A 25,683-nucleotide genomic window follows, 5' to 3' on the forward strand; every position below is an offset into this window, starting at 1 on the left:
CAACCGTCGCGGTACATAAAAGTAGCTTATACAGTGTTTTATTTTTTATTAAAATAGTCATATTAAAACATACTTTAGTTATTGTATAAAGTTGTAAATTGAACTTACGAGGAAACATAGCCAATAAAGTTCAGCTAACCAGGAATTGTAAACAATTATCCGCTGCAACATATGCGCGTAATGTGTTGTTTCATTATTTGCTATTATGTTTTGCAAATAAATTCAGGCATTAAAAATTTTACGCTTTTGATGTTGTTATCTTTTTTAATTTAAAAAAATGCTAATAAGAACAAAATTAAGTAACGTTTCAGGTTCTTATACCCATCGTCCATATCTTGCTAGCGAAAGAGAGAAAGTGGACCTAGGCACTCCGTTGCCTCCACCAATACACAATGCTTCTAGAACTCGACGCAAAGTCAGGTACGAAAGAGTCTTAATAGGAACGGAGAAGCATAACACTAGGTTCCCAGGTTCCCTCTGCCTACCTTGTCATATGCAAGACCCTACCTGACAGCATGAAGCTTCATAAAAAGTTGTATAATTATAAAAAAATGTAAATAACATTTTTAAAGCCACGTAAGCCTTTAGTTGTTGATCAACATGCTAATATTCTTATTTACAACTCTTTGACTATGGATAATTAATTTTTCATAAAAACGTCTAAAGCTATTTAAAAAAGAAGCTTCAAAGGATTTCATCTACCTAAGAATAATTAACGCACTCTACCGTAAAGATTCGTAGATAAGCTACGCTAAAGCCACGTTCATTTTAATATTTATCGTGGAGAAAAACATACGATACAATTTATGCGAAGGATTCTTTATAAAAGAGAGTTCGCTCGTAGCGCAGCGGCACAAGTGTGAGACTGTAAACACAAGTGGTTGTGGGTTCGATCCCAACTCGAGGAAATGAAATATTTATTAAAATTTATATTTTCATTTCTTCGCCCTGGTGTGGATGCAAAGCGCGGCGTTGAGTTTGGACACTCAACACGCAATGTCTCCAGAATTCGGCTGTAAATAGGAAACGGAGTCTTGACACTGGGTTCCCTCTGCCTACCCTGCTGTATGCGGGATACAGCGTGAAGCTGTTTTTAGGGTTCCGTAACTAATCATTTTTAGATAAGTAAATAAACCACGTAAGTATAGAAATCGCTTATACGGATCTAAGCCCTTAAACCTTCCGCTAAAAGCTTTGTTGCACCAATAATTTCCGATCAACTAGATAACGGTTACATACAAAAGCAAGTGTGGTGAGACGTCTTATGTAATAGGTTTAGGCGAACTAATGGAAGCAAACCGCAGCTTTGGCGTTGCGGCTGACAGGCCTCCACCTAGGATGCCACATTCTGCAAAATGGTGACATGCTCACAGTATACGAGTTAACGGAATAAATAAATTACCTTTAATGAAACTTTTGCTGATGAGTGAATTGTATAGAACAATTAAATACAATTTTAATTATATATACTCAAATATTTATTATTACTAAATCAGCTTAGAAAACAATACGAATCAATCGAGGCCGTTGTGGCGCAGCGGCACAATGGTGTGACTATAATGCGATGGTTCTGGGTTCGATCTGCACTCGAGGAAGTGAAATATTTATGTTCGTTTATATTTCCATTTCTTCGCTCTGGTGCCGAAGCAAAGCGCGGCGTTGATTTCTGCCACTCAACACGCAATGCCCACAAAATTCGGCAGAAAGTAGGGAACGGAGTGTCTGAATACTAGGTTCCCTCTGCATACCCTGCTGTGTGCGGGATACAGCGTGAAGCTGATTTTTTTTTATTAGAATCAACTACTACCTACTAGGTCGCCGACTACCCCTAAAAAATAAACAATATAAACAATGCTTTAAGGGATCTTAGTGTCCGTAAACCTAACTATTTCATATTAATTTCAACTAGATAACTCCACGCGAACTCAAGATAAAACGTCTTGATAGACGGACATACAAACAACAAAGTAACCCTACAATGGTCGCGGTCAGGGCCAAAGTTTTTTCCATTTTAAATTAACATTTGATACTGTGATTAAGTTGACAAGGCATTTACGCTTCAATATTTCATATTTATAATATTTAAAAATGTTATAGGTTGAACAAAAACCACCAAAATAACTAGATATTCGCAAAACGCCATGTCGCTCGCATCCACTGCGGTTTCCTCTGACAGTCAGTTACATGCGAGTTTATTACGTTACGAATAATTAGATCCGCAGCCGAGAGAAATCGGTATTATCAAGTTAGCCGTCATGTATGAGGGAAATGAGGATAGACGACCTAAAAAGGGTAAAGGACATTTAAAATGATTAAAGGATATTCGAAGTGCTCTCATAATGCTCTTATCTAAATAGGACTAAAAAAATAAAAGTCCGATCCTAGTGAGATTCAAATATTACTAGAAAAAGAAGAAAAATAGTAAGATTATAATTTATGGTAATTTACCTAATTTACTTAGGTATTATTTTTGTTGATATCAAACACTGAAATGTTTCATTAAATTTTGCCGTGCAGATTGCAAAATAAAAAAATATTGCGAATTTTCGTATAATTAGCATAATATGATTGCGTATTGAGTGAAGCCAGTCGTGGCGCAGGGTCACAAGTGTATGAGTGCCACCACGACAGCTTGTGGGTTCGATTGCCATTTGAGAAAAGGAAATATTTCTTCACTCTGGTGTCAAGGCAAAAGACGACTGAGTTCCACCACTCAACACGCACTATCTACAGAATTAGGTGGAAACTAGAGAGAGCGCCTCGTCATACATCTTTCGCCTCTCGCCCACTGTCATCCATTAGGCTAAACGGCTAAAATTTTTCCGTTGTCATGCGGAGGAAAAATATCTGATCCATGGCCTATTTCAGATCTAAAGCCTCTTTGTTACTCCCACAACAGCCTTACAGATTTATCTTACATTCTTCTTGCCAATATTTTAACATATATCCAGGATCATCAAAGTGATAGCTAATACAGTCTATCTGTGACACTAAAAATACGGGCAACGGACAATACCTAAATGCCGGTAGTGTAAACATTAAGTTCACGCAAATTAAATTGCGGACGGCCTCTAGTTCATGATATATTTATTACGTAATTGCATCTTGTGCATCGTTGGTTTAACGATTTAATTATAAAATATAGTAATAATTAATATTATTTATTTAATATTAAAATAATTTATTATTAATATATCCATCAAAATAAGCACATTATTAACAGGAGTATGAACATAAGTGAGTTATTTGCACTAATTCTCACATAAACCACAAGTAAGACTATTGGAAGTTAATTTCCTCTAACGAAGAAAGACGCCTTCCCACTATCAAGACCCATCTGATTAGACTGTTGATATGAGATCCCAGGGATTTAGGTACATTATTTACTACTGCGGAAAATGAGACAAACTGCGATATAAAAGTGATGTAAAACAAAGGATTTACTTTTTATTTAGTTTCAATGTAGTTAGGGACATTAAATATACACATCAAATAATTATTTTATATATTACACAGGATGTATTAGGCTTTTATATATTATACCTATCGAAGTAACACGTTCACTGCCATCATCTCCTTCGGAAGCAGAATTAATACTGAAAACCCATGTAAATAGTTGTAGACAAAATTTTGTGTTTAAGAATGTGTCACCAGATGAAATAGTTAAAACTTTTAAAAGCCTTAATTTAAAGAAAACTGGTGACCTATGGGGCATGTCTGTTAAAGTTCTTAAAACAATTATACCTAATATTGCTCCTTATCTAGCTTTAATTTTTAACAATTGTGTAGAATCCAGTACTTTTCCTAATTTAATGAAATATAGTAAAATAGTGCCCCTTTACAAAAGTGGAGATAGAACTGACCCTGGAAATTACAGACCGATCTCTGTTTTGCCGTCTCTAAGTAAAATATTTGAAAAAATAATATTTAACCAGCTCACAATTTTCTTAAATATTAACAATTGTTTCCATAGTGAGCAATATGGTTTCACCAAAGGTAGGTCCACTACGTGTTGTTGGAGTGTTTTGTGATTTATCCAAAGCCTTTGATTGTGTAGACCATGAAACTCTGTTATTAAAACTATATCATTACGGTATACAGGATACTGCTCTTGATCTTATTGCCTCATATCTAAACCGAAGAATCCAGAAGGTTAGTATAAATAATGTAAAATCATCTGGATCTCCCCTAAAGATGGGCGTTCCACAAGGATCTATACTTGGTCCCCTTTTATTTCTTCTTTATATTAACGATCTGCCTTTTTATATGAAGAACATATGTGATATTGTACTTTTCGCGGATGATACCTCTTTAATATTTAAAGTTGACAGAAATAAAATAAACTATGACGAAGTGAATAGTGCATTATCGCATATTCTTCGTTGGTTTGATGTTAATAATCTATTGTTAAATGCAAAAAAAACGAAATGCATCGAGTTTGCTTTACCAAATGTTAAAAAACATAATTTTAATCTAATAATTAAAGGAGAACCTCTTAATGTGTCGGAATCAGCTATTTTCTTAGGTGTTACTATAGATTCCAAACTCCAGTGGAACGCTCATCTGGAAGCACTTGCAGATAAACTCAGCTCTGCCGCGTTCGCAATTAAGAAAGTAAGACAAATGACGGACGTTGAAACTGCCCGACTAGTCTACTTTAGCTACTTTCATAGTATTTTATCTTATGGAATGCTGCTATGGGGCAGTGCTTCAGATATCAGTTCAATATTTATTCTCCAAAAAAGAGCCGTGAGATATATTTATAATCTAAGAGCTCGAGATTCTCTGCGAGATGTTTTCAAAGATGCAGGTATTATTACAGTTGCTTCCCAATTTATATACTATAACTAGCGACCCTATTGCAGCTTCGCCCGCTTTTACTACTGGATTATTCGTATAATATATGTTTGCAAAGCACTTAAGATAATGTGAAAATTAATTAAACCCTAATGCAACCCGCATTTTCGTAGTTTCAATAAGGATTTTCCAATTGTTTTACACAGCAAGGATTTTTTAGTAGGTACCTTACGGTACCTACTAAAAAATCTGTGCTACTAATCTTTTCAAGTACTTATTAAAATATATTTAAATTACTATTTTTAAGCAATTTATTGCGAAAAGCAAGCACTACGTGGCTGCCTGTGACGAAAATTAAATAGAATACATCGGCCGGGAATTGAACCCGCGCTGCCCGCGTGGCAGGCGAGCATTCTACCACTGAACCACCGATGCGTGTAAGGCAGGCGGGCGCGGCGGACTCGCTTGTATAAGCATAACGTCGCGAGGCGCGTTTCGCAGCAAGGATTTTTTGATATTGTAACAACTTCTAAAGTACTTATTAAAATGAAAAACAGAAAAGACAGTTTTGATCTACATTAAATGGCCAACGTAACTAATATACTTATTTATATGCTGAGAGTAAGGGATAAGTGAAACTTGACTCGATACAGTTGATGTGTGAACGGCGTGATGTGTCAATAATTAAATGCGTTTTTCTCTAAAACTATTCGCAATTTCGAAATAGTTTAAAAAGCAAATTTTATCTTCGTTTAACGTAGAAATTTAATAAAGTATTTTAAAGGATAAGGATTAATACCATTATGGAAAAATATCCCTCACAATAAAAAATATATTGAAATTACTATTTTTAGACAGAAATATGATCACTACACGTTATTCTTAAAAGATACGAATATGCCATCGCGGACTTTTTTGTAGATCTTATTAAGAGGAACAATACTCCAATACATTTTTTTCATGTAGTATTTACCATTAAAGCAGCGCATGCGCCAAAGTGTCTCAGCGGGTAGGACTTTATACACATTTATCGTATTTATGTTAATTTACATAAGAATGTACAAATAATAAACTATATATAAACCTTCCCTGAGAAATACTCGACCTAATGGTGAAAACCGCATCCAAATCCGTTGGGTGGTTTAGAAGAAGAAGAGTTAGAAAGTTCAGACAGACACAAAAAGCGACTTTGTTTTATAAGATATAGGATAGGATATTCTCTTTGTCCGACAAAATATACATTGTCATAGAAAAAATAGCGACAGTCATACGATAGAAACGAGAAATAAAGATAAGATTGTTACTCCTAGTTTTCGCCTCCAAAAAGTTAATAAATCTTTTATGGGGCTGAGTATACGTGTATATAATATATAATAAAATTCCGCGGTGTATTCTTAGTTTGCCACTACCAAAATTTAAAATATCTGTAAAAAATATTCTAACAAGTAAAGCTTATTACACTGTTCAAGAATATTTAGAGGATAAACATGTATGGAATTAATGTCTATTGAATGTCAGGCAGGACAGCTGCCAGCTAATGTAATAGTAAAATATACCATTGACTTTGAAAAGAGCAACTGTTGAGTTTCTTGCCGGCTCTTCTCAGCAGAACTGCCTTCCGAACCGGTGGTAGCTTTTTGTTGACATGTACATTCGACGATTCAAAAGTGCTTTTATAGTTTATTTGAATAAAGAATATTTTGAATTTTGAATTTGAATTTGAATTTATAGAGTAGTTAAGACTGTGCTTTCATTTAAAATGGTGCTGACAAAAACACCTCATATAATATATATAGGCCAGTTGTGAAGCAGGGGCACAAGTGTGTGACTGTAAACGGCACTGGTTGAGCGTTCGATAGCCAATTTAAAATCTTGAATAGTATTATAATTCCTAACAAAATGGAAAAAAAAATATACCATTTATATGCAAACATATATATAGAAATTTACAGATGAACCAAATTTTTTTTTTAAATCTATACTACCTACAAACAAATCATGAAATGCCTGCCACTTGTTATGGATGGCATCTTTTATGATTCTCAATAATAAAATTTAAATTAAAAACCCATTTTGGAAATTCAGCTTGTAATATCTTTTGCTAATCATAAAATGGGCCGTAGTGGTGCAGAGGCACAAAAGTAACTGTAATGCGTCTGTAAGTTCCTTCTGCCATCCTGCTATATTATCCTGGAATTCAAGCGGATTCATGGTTTACATGAAAAAAAGCATGTTTCCTGCACATGAGTATATACCTCCTCAGTATGAAATAACGAAATATTATATAATCGTAAAGTTCAAGCGGGCGAAGCCACTCAGAGCCCGCTAGTTGCAGTTAAAACGAAAAGTTATAAAGGTTATTTTGCTTGTAGTGGTTAAGTTAAAAGTTAACCATGTGACAAACCAACAACCCTGACACTACTTTACTCACTTACTTATTATTACAGTATGATCATATTATACAAGATATATACATCAGTTGTAGCTTATTTGTTATTCTGATGTATTATTTTTATTATTATAAAGTTTCAACTAAATCTGTTCAATAATTTTTAAAATATACATCCTGACAAACTTAATAACAGTTGTTATCAATAGATGTTAGTGACATAAAAAAATATAAGTGTCACTTTTTCACTTTATAAAATAACTATAAAAACAAATTGACAATAGGTTGCACTATTTCACTAAGAATTATTTAGAATAAATTAAAAGAAAATTATAATATTTTAACTCTCAATTACTACATTTTAAAATAATTCAATTTGGAAATTGGTTTGGCAAATAAAACAAGTTGTAAGCTTAACTTAGTTGTTTATTCTTGGCTAGCTTCAACATTTTCTGTTTGCAAGCCCTTGATAGATGCAACTGGCACGTAAGTCACAAGGGTGAATAGTTTGTGTGCTGAGTCCTCATCATCATTGCGTCTGCGAGAAAGCCTCACACGCACTCTGAAAGGTACATTTCTGAAAAAAAAAAAAATGTAATTAAAAAAACAATTACTTCTGTATTATACACACTAAACAAAAAGAAATAAATAAATTACTGCTTAGCAAAAGTTTTACTGCAGTGTTTATCCATAACAAACAAAAAAATAAGGTCCAGAACATCTCTTAAGAAACCATTAGAAATTAGGTGATTTAAGAGATATGCTTTAAAAAAAGATTAAATGTATTTTGCTTTAAATATGGGATGTAAATAATTCTTTGTAAGTTTATATGTATTAAGTTATTGATAATATTAGAAACATGGCAAAATAAAGATATAATACCATACAGTTAACTTAATAACATATAAATCATTATAATTATTGTAATAAAATGTGAATTTTGTACAGTTTACTATACATAAAACATTAATATGATGTTGTTTAGTAAATCGTAATAAATATAGATATACATTACTCAACAAAAATATTTAACAACTTTTTATTTAAGCTTTATTAAATTTTGGTACTTGCACCCAACTAAAATAATTTCATGTTTGACAAAATATGAAATAAGAATAAATATAACCTAACTTAATAATATTTTTTCATTATTATGAGATAACGGTGAACAATACTTAAAGTAACTTTATAATTATTATAATAGAAATAAAAATCACTCTTACCTGACACCCTTAGACCACAAGAATTTGTTTAGCCTAGTATCAACACGGACATCAGGGGTTCCCATTTGTTTTTCAGCGAATTTACGAATCTCTTTAATCGCTCGTGGTGCCCGTCTTTTAAATCCAACTCCATGAAGCCGTTTGTGTAAATTAACAGTGTATTCACGAGTCACAACTTCATTTATTGCTGATTTACCTTTTCTCTCTCCCTTAGGTTTTGCCATTGTGATCTGCAATAATTGTAAATAAAAAGTTCAAAATATACACGTATCTATGTTTTCTGTTCACTAAGTAACTTGATTTAAATAGCTAAATATTCTGATTATACATTTAACCAGTAGATTTATTCTGATTACAACTTAAAAACACACCTCAGCTTGCACTTGCCGAATCAAAAAGAGCTGTCAAATTTGTAAATGTCAGATCGAAACTGTCAGAAGTCCGTTTTATGCTCACTACTGTGAAATATAAATTATGTTGAAAATAATATTAATAAATTATACAATTTATTATATTATAAATTATATTTTTAAAAAATCATTGCTCATTGATATTTCATTACTTATGTTTATTTTTAAATATCTATATATTTAAAAGAAAATCCTATTGATAAATAATATATTACACCCATAACTTTCATACTTTTTAATTTAAATGCTTATCATAAAGTATGTACATATAAATTAACATAAAATATTATCGAAGTATCAAATATTATCAATCTTATATTTTTTTAGTTCCATTGCGTAGTCTTACTTTGCTAATATTTTTGCTATTTTATTTATTTATATAGCTTCAAGCTATATCCTGCATAGAGTGCTGGAGCGAATGACGGAACTTAACGCTGAAATGAAAATATTAATTTATATAAATATTTCATATCCACGAATGGGGATCAAATCCCTTAACCAATTGCGTATACAGACACACACTTGTGCCAGAGCACCCTGACTGGCCTTATTTTATTTATTTATACCACTGTATTTTGTTTAACACTCATATAAAATATATATCATGTATCGTCTTTTGTTTTATTCCCAAAACTATTTTTAATATTATTTTTATTTGAGTTTGCCTGGCAAGTGCCTAAAAAAATTACCATCAAAAATTTTCTTCCCCATACAACTTGACATTGGCGAAGTGATTTGTGCTCAACTGGCACGCTTGGAACGCCATGATCAAAGATACTATACTGTACCAACTTTTCTCGTTTATGCTTTAAGGGAAATTGTAATTTTTTACAATTCGAGAATACATAAGACTCACTTCTAGTTCTTGTACCATTAGCCACGCAACATTTCTTTAAAAATATCGATATAATATCGATTAACCTTATTTTTTGTAACGATCTATGATATAACGTTACGCCTAAAACTATAAAGAAAGAAGAGTTGACTTTTGAGTTTTGACTTTGAAGTGTAAAATTAATAACATCAACTTATCCAAACTCAATAAATAAAGAACCGAACCGAACCAAACTCAATAACCTAAAATTTGTAAAAGAAGCGAATATTTTTTAAAATAAAACAAAAAGAATAACATCCTAAAGCACTACAATTTTTTTATGGGTTATATTTTAACATAATATAAATTATGGCTAATATATACAAGTGTGTCTGATTGTTGTATTTAATATGTACACAAATCTAATATATAAATCAATATCACGGTAACAATAATTTACTTTTTTAGACTTATTCATCCAGTAAAATATTTTAATGACTACATTAATCGCGATGTCCGACCAGACGGCCGAAAATTTGAAGATCAACGAGACATAAAACTAAATGTTAATGCCATAAAAGCCGCTGATTCCTCGGCTATCGTCAAATGTGGAAATACTACAGTAGTTTGTGGTATAAAATTGGTAATTCTATTCATTCTGATTGTTTACTAATGAATATGTGTGGTTTGTTTCGTAGGTATGTAATTTTTTCTTGTTTAAGGAATTGGCTAAACCAAAAGCTGAAGAGCCTGAGTTAGGTTTTATAGTGACTAATGTAGAACTACTTCCATTATGTTCTTCTAAGTTTAGACCAGGACCTCCATCAGACCATGCACAAGTTATCAGCAATGTAGTGGCTGATATATTCAAGAATTCAAATTGTGTGGACTTAAAAGACCTATGTATAATACCTGATAAACTTGCATGGGTTGTATACTGTGATATTGTATGCTTAGATAATGATGGAAGTGTAGTTGATGCTTGTATCATAACATTAATGACAAGCTTAAAAGTTTGTAAGTGTATATTTTTTTAATAGCCTCATTTATTAAGCCTCTCTTTTACTGTCTTTATATATATTTGTAAAATATATTAGGAATATATTATGTCTCCTGTATGTATAATTTATTTACTTAGTAATTGAAAAATCTTTTAGTGGCTCTACCTCTCGTAACTTATGATGCAGAAACAGAAGAAATTAATGTAAATACAAAAGAAAGGACTCCACTAAAAATACATGGTCTTCCCATTGCTACAAGTTTTGCTGTATACCAACATTCACCAAGGTTTTATTTTTAAAAACTTATATTTTTAGAGACATTTTTAGTACCATAAATATATTATAAATTAATGATATTATATTTTTTTACAGGAGTATAGTGTTGTCAGATCCTTCTGCTTATGAAGAAGAAATGAGTGGTGGTAATGGTGCCAATTTAATAATTTGTTGGAATAAAGAACAATTTTGTGGCATACAAAAATTTGGTGGGAGTAACCTTTCTAGTGAAACAGAGAAGAAAACATTAATGATAGCTAAAGAAAGAAGCAAACTTATTGAAAAAGTTATTGAAACATGTATAAAAACGGACCTCTGAAATAAAGTTTTTATATTCTTGCAGTTTTTATTATGTAATTGGATTATGACGATGACACTCCTTTTCCATTTTAGCCACTTCTACTCCTATTTATTTCTGTGTTTGTGTGTCCAAAGATGGCTTGGATATGATGATCAATCTTTGCAATGACCACAGATCTCATCAGTAGTATTATATTCAGAACTCGATTTCGAATTTCATTCAGAATTCGGTGGAAAGTCTGTGGGATACAGATTGAAGCTAAAAAAAAATATACTATTGGGCCCATGCGGTGCTACGCCCACTTGAGATAGAAATATTAATAAAGAAATTGAAAACTAAAGATTCACTCAATTCAGTAAAACAGTTGTATAAAATAACTGTTACTAATAATACTATAATAGAGAGCATGCATTTTAGGCTTTAGGTTTATTTAACAACGCCATTTAATAGAAAAGGATTGGTTTTGATAATAAAACTAATAGTTTATTGCGTTTTGAGTGTGCCAATAATCACTTCGCCAATGTCACGTTGTATGGAGAACACATAACAGTAAAACATATCACTTCATACTTCAATCATTGTTATTTATTTTATTTTACCATTATGTTGTTTTCAGTTTTCACCATAATCTTGAGAGTACATCAAAAATACCAAGTGAATTATTTAACTTTGAAACTATATTGAAACGCCTAAATATTTTTTTTTTAAATAAAAAGGGTATTAAAAGTCAGTTTTGTGTCGCGTATATCCAAATATTCTAAAAAGGGTACCGTAGTAGGTATTTAAATATTCTAAATATAATCTGTGGTTATATTTTTTATTCTGGTCACAATGTAAGTTACAGACGTGTTTATGGTAACTTACATTTAGATTATTGTAAATGGCAAGTTTTCGAAAATGTCACCACGTCTCAAAATATCAAAATATGTTATTGAGGTAAAACTTTACAATTTTATAATCAATTGATGGAATTTATTATCTTATTGTTACTTTTACACATTTTTTATTAACATAATAAAAAAATACGTACTTTTTGAAGTTTTGCTCAAAGTTTTATTCATAAGCTTAGACGTCATCATTACATTATTCATTTGCTTAAATAACTTCTTATTATTTTTTTACGTATAATGAACAATTACTTTTTAATTACAGCGTCTGTCTAAAATTAATACAAATGAAACAACAGGCTGTCTGTATGGTCTCATGTATGACAGTACATTGCTCGTCGTGGGGATGAGCTTAGAATTTTTCGAAAATGAAAAGAAAACTTATAGACAACTACTTCTACATTTGCCGGCCGAAATAGAATTATGTGGTGTTATAAAATTCAACGAGACTTTAGCGATAGATTCAAAACCTAAAGAAATTTTCCAAGTAAGATATTTCATGAATTGGAGTTAAATATGTTATTGTATAAGACCAGGTCAAAAAGTAAATATAACAAAAATTTTATAAATACAACAATGTTATGATATTCTTGTGGTGTAGTAGGACATTGTCTGACTGTTAACACAGTAGTTGTGTATATATACACAGAATATTTTTTTTCATTTCACACCACACATTTCTTAATCTAGTAAAAATGACTTCTCTGTATAAATGTTTTCTCTGGTCAGAAATGTGTGGTGCAGATGTCCTACACAAAACACACAATGCTCTGAATTTGAACTGGCTTATGTGCTATACATAGTGAAACTGAGAAAAATTAAAGTAATTTTTAAAAATATTTATTTTATATAAATCCTTACTAATATTCACTCTTTTTAGGATGTGGATATAACTGACAATCCACTTTTTCTAATAATTAATAAGGAAAAGGAGATTAAAGCTCATTTTTTGGTACATGATAAGTTTGAAGAAACAAGTTATGATATACTACAAACTGATGAACTATGGAAACAATTTATTCATGTTCGTCTCAATACTATTTTGCCTCTTGCTTGTGAGGCTACTATACCTGGGGTAAAAAATTTACTCCAGAACAAAAGAAAAAAGGTAAATATACTATTATTTTTATTTACATATATATTTTAAATACAACATTGCTTGAGACTGATGTGTTAGACCAGCACAAGGTCTGTCTGTAAATGCAACAGTTGTGGGTTTAATTCTCAATTTGAGGGATTTAATTATTTTCTTTTTTCTTGCTATTGTTGCAGTCCTTAGAGGCAGAAAGTGTGCCTTTGATTTCCACTACTCAACATGCAATGTCTTGAAAAGTGAGGGGAAAGTGGGGAATATAGTGTATTAACACTTCTTCTAACTCTCTGTCAGTCCTGCTATATGAGTTAACTTAAAAAAAATAATAATAATGCTTCGTATTTTCTTAAATTTAGTTTTCCTACATATTTTAAACTAAACATTTTTTAGATAGCATCAGGGCAGGTATCATTTAACATAGATGGAACGTCGGTATATTTATTTGGTGTGGCATCAGATGTGGGTGTAACAGGCACCAGTATGGATTCCAATGTAGGAGAATTTATAGACTCTGTGGGCCCAGAACAGTCAAAGAAGAAAAAATATATGGCCAATAAAGTTGTAAGTTACTTATTATTTAAAGACTAAAGTGTGTGATTTATTTATATGACAAGATTTATATACACTCCCAATGCTTAATTATTATAGTTTGAAAAATTGCTTTCGTTTGGGCTAATTTGATGTGACATTACTTTTTTATTATAACAAAAACTCAGATTTTTGATTTGATATGGATTTTACAGGAAATTGTACCTGTAAATTTAGTGCTAAAGGCCACAAAAGATATGTTATCAGACAAACTTGTAAAAACAGCAGTGAAAATGATGACAACACAAAGAAAACGTAAGTACATAATAAAATACTTTATTTTTTTTTTATTAAGAATTCCAAAAGATTTTAATTACAATTTATTTAGTGTAGTTTGTATAGATACTATTTTAGTAAACCAAGTAATTTTCCATAAAATACACTTAAATAATATTAAGTATAGTTCATGTGTGCGAAGCCACAGGTGGACCTCTAATTTAAAATTTAATGAACACAGAGTAAACACAAATTTAACTTTTTATCTAACTTAACCTTTTGTATTTATTTCAGCCGCATTTTGTATCAGTATGCCGCTAAGAGTGGACACATTAGCAATCATACACAGAAATACAAAATTATCTGAACTTTATAGTATGCTAGTGGAGGCAGCATGTCGATCATTGAAATTACTAGAGACCGTTTTAATAGAGCAATTAGGTAAGTTCACTATAAAATATTTTTTATATTCAATTTAAATTAGCACATAATATTAAGAAAATTTTGTATTAGAAATAAATCTACTTACGAAATTCAATACTTTGTCGAAAATATCAATTGTCTTTTTTCAATTATTTTTTTCTAAAAAATGTACAACTAAATATTAAATAAACATCACCACATTATTGTTTTCCGATTGATACCAAATAAGGGTTGTTCTAAGTTTTACTTTTTAAGATATAATATATATATCCAATTTAATAAAATTCCTCCAAGACTATGTACTACAAGTAAGTATCTGTAATAATATCTAATAGATAAATTTTCTATCTCTTACTTGGCGTTTCACTTGCCAGAGGTGGTGAGTGAATTATGATATAATAGAGAAAATACAAAAAAGCTCTTGGTGGTCAAGTTAATGACCAAACAATTACATTTTTTTCAACACTATCCTGCCATCTGTATTTGGTTTAAGGTGTTTTTAAACCATGGTATTATGCATATTTAATAAATAAATAATAATTTAAAATAAACATAATTTTTTTATGTAGGTCAAGAGGGTATTGGAGATGGTGCTGGTCTGAGGCTACCGGAAACTTTTCATTATCTTCCACCAGACCTCGGTCATTTCATCACAAGGGTGCTTCCAAAAGGCATACCAGACGAAAGTATGGGTTAGTGTTGATAAATAAAATATTTTTTTTAGTATTACACTGTATTTCACATATAGCAGGGCAGACGGAAGATACCAATTTTCGAGACATTGCTTATTGACTTAACTAAATTATTTACTAAGCTACTTGAGTAAATTTCTGGTGTTCATGTTTAGCTACTAAATTACTCAACAAAAAGATTCTGATAGTGTTTTTTAGTGAAATTTTGAGCCCAGTCAATTAATTTGTTTCTATTTTTTCGAGTACCACCACACACCGACTAGTTAAGCAAGTGTTCACCAACAGGAATGTTACACCTACACTATATATGAACACACACACAAAAGCAAAACACAGCTTAGACCTCGCTGTACAGTCGTACATAATTCTAATACACAATTCAAACAAAAAATTAACTTTCCAGAAAAAGATAGAAAGTTACTTCATGAACTACTATCACTACCGCTAAACAAGCCTTTACTTAGACGGGGAAACGCATTTCCAATAAGTTCCAACAAACTGGTGAACCCCCATGAAGCCATTCCCGTACAACCTGTTAAAGATTCAATAATCGCTTTAGTGTCTGGAAGATATACATATCATCATTACATGCAAGATAACTTTAATGACGACGGCTGGGGTTGTGCTTACCGTTCAATGCAAACTATATTTTCTTGGTTCAGGTATGTTTAATTATCTTTTTTTTGCTGTGCAATAAAGTATTCTTGATTTGATGAAGACATCCTATCGACATATTTGTGTTAATATATGACAAAGATGGAAACCTATATGAATGAATAACTAAGCTGGTTTTGTGAGTGTAATATTGGAACATTCTAAGAGCATGCTCGAACTAATAAATGTTTGTTGATATTACGAATTAAATTAAATATAATATACAATTTTTTTATCACAGGCTCCAGGGCTATACAACAGTAGAAATACCAACACACAGAGACATACAACAGTGCCTTGTCAAAATAGGTGATAAACAATCCTCATTCATCGGCTCAAAGCAATGGATTGGATCCACAGAAGTGATGTTTTGCTTAGAAACGTTATTAGGTGTACAATCTAGGATTATATTCGCGAATACAGGCTCGGAACTTAATAGCTATGCACCAGAGTTGGTTCATCATTTTCAAAAACATGGAAGTCCTATAATGATTGGTTTGTATTTCATTTGTTTATACTTTTTGTTATAAATGTATACAAGAAGAGTGCTATTTCAGTTTCGAATAGGAATATAATATTTTTTCAGATATTGGTTGGATATTGGTTTTGGATAATTTTCGTTATTAGGATATTAAATTTTTGAGAAGTTTATATTTTAAAGAATCTGCTGGAGTTGAAAAAAAATGTACTTTCTATTATACTAAGTATACTTGTACTTGGTGTCTATAAGAGGCGCGGGTTCAAGTCTCGCTACATTCAAATTTATTATATATTTTCTAAAATGTTTTTCTATCGTTATACATAGTCAATAATAATATAAAATATACATGAATTTGCTTTGTTTTCAGGTGGTGGAGTGTTAGCGCATACAATAATTGGTGTAGACTACAATCCAGCAACAAGCGACACACGCTATCTAATACTAGACCCGCATTACACTGGTGCGGATGATATAAACATCATTATTTCTAAAGGGTGGTGTGGATGGAAAAACTCAGATTTCTGGAATAAAACGGCTCATTACAATTTGTGTCTACCCCAAACAATTCCTGGTATTTAAATTACTAAACTACTAAGTGCACGTATTTATGAACCGCCCCCAAACCTGAGATCGATCATAAAGTGCCGTTTTCCTTCATATATTCTATATCTACGAATGAAAACGGCATCTCAAAATCGAACTCTGATTTAATAGCGATTTATAAGTACATGCCTAAGTTATATAAATTACAAAAACATATTATAATCTTTGTTTTGTCAATTATGAGGTATTTGTTGTTGTTTAATAACGTAATGTTTTTTTTTAAATTGTATACTCCAAATGAAATGCCATGTATTATATTAAAATGCTGCAATTAGCTCCAGGTACTATTGTTCTATTTTTTTTTCATATATTTCGTAATTTTTTGTAAAGAATTAATATGGTTTACTTATATTATATAAATACATAAATCTTACTTAACTGAAAAATTGTACTGAAGTGAATGAAGATATTCATAGACAGTTATCGTAATGTACTATGGAGTTTTATGAATTAAAAAACATATGTCTATATACTAATATTGTCAGTCTCGACAGCAAAACGTATGTCTATAAGAGCAATGGTCATGGGTTCGATTGCCACTCAGGGAGACTAATTATTTTCTTTTGCTTGCTCTGGTAATAAGACAAAGCGAGGCGTAGAGGTCCGCCACTCAACATGCAATCTCAAAAAATTGACCGGTGCGTGGGGAACAAAGTATCTTAACAATAGGTTCCCTCTGCATACCCTGCGAGATACAGTGTACAGGTAAAAAAATATTGTCAGTTAAAAAAGAAATTCATAATTGCATAAAAATGGCATTATATTTCTTTCTTTTTTATGTGCCTTCTGCATTTAATAATTTCATTTTGAAATAAGTATTTTAATTCAATTCTATTCCAAGTAGTCTCATTAGCATTTAAAAAGAAAATTATATAAATTATAAGTCTAACGACGTAGTGATTTACTGCTCAACGAATGTAGCAAACACAATACTGTGATAGCGTTTCAAGTAACTAATTGTTCGTAGTCGCTCGCTAGATTTTTTGTTACAAATTTAAAAAGGCTACCAAATCGTTATTAATAAAATGTGCAAGTAAATTCATAATTATATTAAAAGTCATCCCAAAATTACGTCACATTTTAAGGAGGTGGATTGTGACGATGAAGTGTGTCAATGTAATATTATAACATAATTGGAATAGCTGGTTTTATTTAATAATTTAACTGTGGAACTAGGTGGAAAATTACAAAACTTTGGCGACAGACTAAGTAGGTTTCTCACAAATGTTCATGTGACAAGGACTGGGGGAGAAAGGAGAGGGTTAAAAAATTATGAAGTTCTTGTGGCGTAATTTATGATATGCTTTGTTAATATATTTATGGCCACATTTAATAATTACGTTCAAACATTTTTATCAACTGCCTCGTGTTATTATGTAAGAATTAAACACTAAAATGCTTATTTACATGTGGAAGACTGCATAGGTTGTGTAGGAGACCTAATTTAAATGTTTTTTTTACTTTGCTAATTTATATAACATGAATGTATAATACACTATAGAAATAATTTATATCTTTATGTTAGAATGCACCTGTCGTTTATTTTATCCCTAATTGCTGTTAATTAACAACATATATAAATGTCCTTTTTTTGTTAAGTGCCTTTCATTATTGACTTACCTAATAGATGTAATCTGAATGAATTATTATTGTATTTTATACAGATTAAATTATAATTTGAAATAAGTTTTTATTATTTGTTCCTTTGAATAGTTCTTAGAACTTTTATTTTTGAACGACATTTTCTTTGACTTCGTACTTGAAACAAAATAACTTTTTCGAAAATATACTTTACATATATAATATTAATCGATTGTTTTCTACTTAACATTTCCTCTAAAAATGTCTTAGGGTTCTAATAATTTATACAACACAGCAATTTAAAACATTTATTTACATTAGTGAATTTATATTACAATTATTTTATATACTTATCTCAGTAAGGCCTATGTACAAATCACAAAGGTTAAAATATTTAGTTACATTAAAATTTTAACCACTTTTTTAACAACAAGGGGAATATACCGAAATCAAACAAATATTACAGATGGTATATTATGTTTTTTTTAGCAAACATATAAACATTTGAATGTATCAGACCTAACCTAGTGTAATCATTCAATCGTCAAAATTTTTATACATTTTCTAAAAAATATTATCCTTAGTGTGGAATAACACTAATAATATTAAACATGTATATTATGTTTATTGTCGTCCTCTTAATATGTAGGTAACAGTGCAACTATTATTTTAAATAAATAATACCACTATTTCGTAAATAACATTTTACTGTTACATTTTAGATTATTTTTTTTATCTGTGCCATTTTCCTTTTAAAATATTTAAAAAAATTGCACAAAAAATTTGATTATATGGTTTTGCGTCCTAAGTTGGATATAAATAAATATTCCTTATTACGTTAGCCATTTACTTATAACTAAATGATGTAATAAGTACATTGTAGGACATAACAACAATGTTATACATGATAATAGAATAAATAAGTCAGTCACATCAGGCGACGGTTGTGGGTTCGATCCCCACACGAGGAAAAAAATGAAAAATGTTACATAATATTTCAACTATTACACCTGTATGTAGTAAGCAGATTCTTTTATATACTTATTTTGGTTTCTATTTCTTTATACTATCTAATTAATAATCACAAAGCTAATTTATACTATGCTGTATGCATAGTTATACAAGCTATAGCATAGCATACACGAAGAAATACCTTAAATAAATGTGAACTTGAAATAGACCTCTTGTTAAATAAATTCAACAAATGACAGAATCAATTTCACTAAACTTTATGGCCCAATGCATCATTGGAATCGGGAATAGCAAAAGGAGTCAGGGATACATACTCATATTCTACATTTATCTATCTATAGTTATTTAAGTTGTAACCATATCTTTATATTAGTTATACTTATGCTTACAAAATTTCTAAATCACAGTGGCGGACTTGAGGAAACTTTTTCTGAAAAGAAATATTTTATACAAAATTACAATAATGTAAGACTAATTTTATTTGCACATATAATATTTTTTATCGACTATATATAACGCAAAGATTCTGGGTTATGTTAAAAAAAAACCAAACTGTATGCTCACCCTCAATTTCAATTCTATCCTATCTATCTCTCCTCCCAACATATCAACAATATTCTCTCCATGCTTCAACAGGAATGCTTCTACATCATCAATTGTTACAATTTTCTTCATATCCTAACAATGAACAGAAAAATTAAATTAATTCCATGTGTAAATAAAAATATAATTAATTTATTTTAATTATTTTACCTCCAAAAGTGTATTTAAATCGTGTTTTTCTAAATACGACCGTGTTAATGCTCGACCATCAAAGTCTACTTCAGCCTGAAATAATATTTATTGAGTATGAAACATTAAAAAGTACTGGCACGCTCGGATCGCCATAATTAAAGAACAACAACAACAACATTAAAAAGGATACGTTATCTGGTACTTCACGAAGAAACGATCAAATAAAATTAATATTTTTTTAGCTTCACGTTCCATCCCAAGAAACTGTTAAGATACCTTATTTCCTATTTTCGAGCCAGGCCTCACCCAACCTCATCTTGTTATCAGAGCGAGGAACTAAAAATATTTTATATCATCGAGTCTCTTGCCTCAAAACTTTATAAATATGAGGAATACACATTAATAGAGACAAATACCTTATATCTTATAAGATTACTTCCTATATCGATACCCTTAACGTCATGTATAGCGCGTATCATGAAGTCTCGTTCTAATACACTATTTATTTCATCTAACTGTTCTTGCCGAATTGATCTGAAATCAAAAACATTACTATGATATTTGTGATTAGAATTTATTTATTTCCCAAATGAAATAACATTTCATTTAATGATTTAATTACAGTGGGATAGTGTCCGACTCTAAGCGCGATGGTTGTGAGTTCGAAACCCACTCAAGGGGAAAGATTACGATTATATTACTTTTACATTTCGTAGAGTTTGGCGCTCCGTTCTCCCTGACTACCCCGTTAGGGATAAAGAGTGAAGCTATGTATGTATATTTCCCAAGGCAAAGAAAAGACAAGAACAGAATTTTGATTAGAGCACCACTTTAGGTGTACTGAGTTCTTTTTTTTATTATTTCATCAGAATACATAGTTTTCTAATGTCATAGTTTAAATATCGTCCAAATCGGTACAGTCGTATAGAAGAGAAGAATGACAAATATATATGTGCGTTTGTCATTCTTCTATATATATCTTCTATATATATATTAAAAAAGCCAAATACCTGCCAACCAAAGCGCCAACATTGCTCAATATAATGAACGAAGCAACGCCACCAAGGAGCGTGCCAACCAGTATACAGCCAATAGCATCTGGCAGTGGGCTGCCAGTGTACTGCGATATGGCCATGCAGCTGGCAGCCACCACCACGCCCGCCACCGCCGCCGTGTCTTCAAACAACACCACGTTGACAGACGGATCTGAGCTCCTCATTACTGTTGAAAATTATTATGTAGTTTTGGTATTAAATTTTTTTTTATATATATATTTTTCCAGTAGGGTGGGTAGGCAAAAGAATCTACTGTTTAAACACTCATTTCCTAGTTTCCGCTGAATTCTCGACATATGGCTGAATGGCAGAGTTAGATTAAATATACAATCATTGCCCCAAGTGGAGATTGAACCTACCCACATTAGTACATATTTATATGTGATTTTACGTGACATTTTTTCAATATTATCAATACTGTATTTTCGGTCAACTGAGGTCTCCCTCTGTGTCTCTTACCACTTGCACTTTTGCTTCATAAATCATTTTTCCATTACATTTTTCGTCACTCATTCTCTCCACCTGCTGTACTTTTATAAAGAGTGGTGGCCAATGTATTCTCGCATTGTAATGATGCAATAAACACTGCATCAACTGTGTACAACAGGCAATTCAACCTATCTAGCAAGGTAACCTACAGTCACTCCTATGTCATTTTGTTTCTTGGAGACAGCTATCCAAATATATACTGTACAATGAAACTTACAGGGCATAACCTTATTTAACACCCAATCGGATATCTAACCAAGACGACATTCGCACAGATTGTGTGATCTCTGTAGAGACTTCAGCCTGCAGCAAGGGTTCCATTCACATTGTTACGGGACAGACATTCTTACAATGCTTCCAAATCCATAAAAGCATAGATCACATAACAGTTTCTGGATTTACAGCCAGAAACTGTTATGTGATCATGCAGAACGAAAAGATCTGATCTGTATCTCTTCCAGGACTAAGTAAGCAGTTTTCAGTTCATAATTCATAAGTATGAAATATCATTTATTTCCATACATCAATATTAATAGTAATATGTTTTACATAATAATTGCAATGACTCACTGTAATCATATAAAGTCATATTAGCTTCTTTGGCACCTTTCCTAATCGCATTCAGGGCTACCATTAAAGTTGCTCCTTCTGAAACTACAGCTCCACCAAGAACAAAATAGGCCTGGAAATATATTAGCAATTAAAAATTACAGCAATTATGAAGTGAAATACAACTCTTTTAATTTTGTTATAACTGCAAGTTTTCTTTAAGAATTTATAAGAGTCTAGACAGACTAAAGAGACCTGGTAAAATCAATACAGTTTATTATCTATCTGTCTGTCCCACTGCATTATGATGGTCCCAATATATTAATTACATATTTCTTGTTTTTGAAAGATATCATAATTTAAAATTAAATTACCCAGTAAAAATCATGTAGGGGTTGGGGATCGATAATCCCAGTGACTCCATGATAGAATGAAAGTCCACAACCGACACAGAATATGCCGACACCAGATATAAGTGATGAAACATATCTCATATTAGTATATCCATATGGATGGTCAGGATCTGCAATCTATTTGAAAGTATGGCCTATACTTATATACTAATATTATAAAGCTAGAGTTTATTTGGTCAATCTCAACAACTAGTTATATTTCTTAGAGCCTACTTGTGGCATAGAAAGACAATCGTCCGACTGTTAGCGCGACATGGTTTATTTCCTACTCAATGAAATTATTTTTTTTATATTTTCATTTGCTCTGATTATATGTGTTCCCTTGAAACAGCATGTAGCAGCATATAGATTCTAAAACACATATTTATGCAGCTAGGTCGACTACAAAGTGGATCGCATCAATATAAGTAGCATGAAATAATAAATATACTATAGCTCATAATTTTTCTCAATTAATTAAATATGCAACACAAAAATCAGCTTCACACTGAATTTCGACACATTTATACACACTATTATGACTTTCAATAGAAATAAGACAACAAAATGTGTAAAACAGTAATTGTTGATTTTTAAATTGTGCGTTTAGATAAATAGATATATATTATATACTGCGACTATAATATATTAAAACCATGAATTAATACATACTTGTACAGATTTGTGTATGCCATATGCCAAAATAAGCTGATTGACAGTATCTGCTAATGAATGTATACATTCTGAGAACAGGCTATGGGATCCAGTGTATAGCCAAGCACACAACTTAAAAAGAAAGTTGCAACCATTTCTGAAATTAATTTAATTATGTTACATATAATATTATAAGATTCTATTTGGTAAGACAAGTAAATATTGAAATATTAACATCCCAACAGCTGTTAGCACCACTCTTCCAGAAACTGTCTTTAAGCCCATTTCTTCAACTCCATGTTTCAACCGCTTATGACCCATTTCTCTCCTATAGTTTCTTAGTCTTCTCTTAACAGTGAACACATCTGCAGCACACATATTAATATTTCATAAATTTTGTTAAATATGCATTAGCTACTATAATTTCATTTTGATATGACTTATAAATGAAGGTGCAATTTATTATTTATTGTATTGTATTCTGCATATCACACCATAAGCAGAGAAACCTAAAGTTAAGACATTATATTCCCCATTTAATAAAAACATGTATATATTTATACTGAAATAAAGCTGTGTTTGACCGCAACAAGCCTGATGAGTATTGATGCATTAATAATATCAATTTAAACTAAATTATTTAAAAGAACAAAAGGTTTAAAGAACAAACCTTGTTCATATCTTCTTCTGTCTAACTCTCTTCGAAGTAATTCTTTGTCTAGAGCATCTTTTGAACCCCATACCTTTAAAATATAAATATATAGAAAAATATTAATATATAATTAATTAACTATATGGTGCATAAAATTTGAAAAGTTTTTTACCGCAATAGCTTTGGCCTCAACATCTTTTCGATAATATACAGTAATAGGTGGTTCAGACTCATATGGAGATCGTCTTAAAACTTTAGGTAACATTTCCAAATCAGATTGTTTTAACAAATATTCTGTCATTGCTCTCATAGGTGTTATAAAATTACGCTCAGTATATGATGCAGAAAAATCTATTAATAATCTTTTCTTTTCTGAAAAAAAGTGTCCAAATGTTATATTATATTCAAAGACTTTTTAAAATATGTACTTAAAAATTATTACTTACTAGGAGTTACTTGGTTTAGGACAGGCTGCTTTCCAACTTCTTCTGTTGCTTGAGGTTTTGCCTTCTCTATTGTAACTTTAGTAACTACTTTATTTGCATCAGTTTCAGTCTTTATGAGTATGTCACCCAGAGACTTTTCATTTGAAGAATTTGAATCATCTTTCCTTGTCACTCCCGAATTTAATTTGTCGGTAATTTTTTTAGCATCTTTAGTTTCACTTTTATCATTAAAATGAGCAGAAGTGTATATTCGCCTATAAAACTTCTCACTTCCTTGTAGTGAGTAAATAGTATGCCTTTGAAAAGATTGATAAGTTCTGATGCATATTGAGTTATAGTATCTCCATTGTGTATACTGTCTACTAAACTTTCTATAAAGATTAGATGTTAATGAAGAAATTATGACCATTTTTAAAAGAATACTTCAGGCAAGTTCGATTATTGGAGAAAAAATTAAACTCAAAAGGTCGCACTGTACATTATTGTAAATAACTGGTTCATATAGTGTTAGTAGCTTAATAGGTTGCTTGTAAATTATATTACAATTTGTGTTGAATGGAAATTAATATTTTTATAAATAAAAAATATTTTTCTGTTGTCAGTTGCACTGTTGGGATTTTGCAAATAGCTGTCAAATGTCGGTTTGACATTAACAAGACAAAAGAAAATAAACTCCTATTTGATAAATTACTATTTATTGTGATAATAATATTGTGATAAAATATCTAATAGAATAAATGTTGATTGAATTGCATTCAATATTCAAGTGTAAATGAAAAAATAATAATAATAAAATTGTATATGTGAATGTATTCAAAATACAACTGTAAATTTAATATTACAATAATTAAACTGTATTATGTGGAAATTCCATACTGCATAAAGAAGAAGATCCTATAATAAAAAACTTATCTTCATGCTGATAGTGATAGTAGATGAATGCCAAACTAAGTTCGTGCGGCAGCATGAATTTGATATTATATCTTAGCACTAAGATAGTACAAAACTTGAATATTAGCCTCATTATTTCTTGACTACTCGACAGAGTCATGACATAGATGAAGTAAAGGTTTAAATTTTAAATTAAACACGTTTAAATGTCGTCGGTTGAACAGCGTCAATTTGTTTTCTAGAAGAAGCATATTATATTTTTTGTATTAAAGACGTTGTGTTCAGTAACAAGATGGATTATTTATTTATTATATGATTTATCAAGAATAACTCTTATGCATTAGTAGCATAGTATAACACTTTTAGTAGCATAGTATGAGATTGCTAGAAATAGTGAAAATGAACTTAATTTGTGTGTT

At 31.0% G+C, this 25,683-nt stretch overlaps 4 protein-coding genes across 4 annotated transcripts; 2 read left to right on the forward strand and 2 right to left on the reverse strand.

The window, feature by feature from the left end:
* Positions 1 to 7,591: 7,591 nt before the first annotated feature.
* RpL31 (ribosomal protein L31) lies at positions 7,592 to 8,867 on the reverse strand. Its single transcript, XM_085199974.1, has 3 exons — positions 8,781 to 8,867; positions 8,410 to 8,639; positions 7,592 to 7,763 (listed from the first exon to the last, which is right to left on the reverse strand). The coding sequence occupies exons 2-3, from the start codon at positions 8,631 to 8,633 to the stop codon at positions 7,613 to 7,615; spliced, it is 375 nt and encodes a 124-aa protein (XP_085056100.1). The 5' UTR covers positions 8,634 to 8,639; positions 8,781 to 8,867; the 3' UTR covers positions 7,592 to 7,612.
* A 928-nt stretch (positions 8,868 to 9,795) lies between these two features.
* On the forward strand, positions 9,796 to 11,252 carry LOC146529987 (exosome complex component RRP43-like). Its single transcript, XM_085199973.1, has 5 exons — positions 9,796 to 10,019; positions 10,102 to 10,276; positions 10,356 to 10,650; positions 10,791 to 10,920; positions 11,007 to 11,252. Exons 1-5 carry the CDS (start codon positions 10,003 to 10,005, stop codon positions 11,227 to 11,229), a joined length of 840 nt encoding a protein of 279 aa, XP_085056099.1. The 5' UTR covers positions 9,796 to 10,002; the 3' UTR covers positions 11,230 to 11,252.
* A 774-nt stretch (positions 11,253 to 12,026) lies between these two features.
* Positions 12,027 to 18,531, forward strand: Ufsp2 (UFM1 specific peptidase 2). Its single transcript, XM_085199972.1, has 10 exons — positions 12,027 to 12,147; positions 12,364 to 12,585; positions 12,979 to 13,206; positions 13,582 to 13,752; positions 13,935 to 14,034; positions 14,290 to 14,436; positions 14,988 to 15,110; positions 15,514 to 15,772; positions 16,006 to 16,259; positions 16,613 to 18,531. Exons 1-10 carry the CDS (start codon positions 12,109 to 12,111, stop codon positions 16,822 to 16,824), a joined length of 1,755 nt encoding a protein of 584 aa, XP_085056098.1. The 5' UTR covers positions 12,027 to 12,108; the 3' UTR covers positions 16,825 to 18,531.
* Positions 18,532 to 18,723: 192 nt separating this feature from the next.
* On the reverse strand, positions 18,724 to 25,019 carry ZnT49B (solute carrier family 30 member 9). The gene is made up of 12 exons (XM_085199971.1): positions 24,374 to 25,019; positions 24,100 to 24,299; positions 23,946 to 24,018; positions 23,511 to 23,640; positions 23,294 to 23,432; positions 22,604 to 22,759; positions 22,251 to 22,362; positions 21,147 to 21,357; positions 20,553 to 20,670; positions 20,155 to 20,229; positions 19,966 to 20,079; positions 18,724 to 19,831 (listed from the first exon to the last, which is right to left on the reverse strand). Exons 1-12 carry the CDS (start codon positions 24,780 to 24,782, stop codon positions 19,787 to 19,789), a joined length of 1,782 nt encoding a protein of 593 aa, XP_085056097.1. The 5' UTR covers positions 24,783 to 25,019; the 3' UTR covers positions 18,724 to 19,786.
* Positions 25,020 to 25,683: the final 664 nt, after the last annotated feature.

This window comes from Heliconius melpomene, chromosome 17 (genome assembly GCF_056956725.1).
Source record: "Heliconius melpomene rosina isolate 202511_hmr_F chromosome 17, ASM5695672v1, whole genome shotgun sequence".
Taxonomy (NCBI): Eukaryota; Metazoa; Arthropoda; class Insecta; order Lepidoptera; family Nymphalidae; genus Heliconius; species Heliconius melpomene.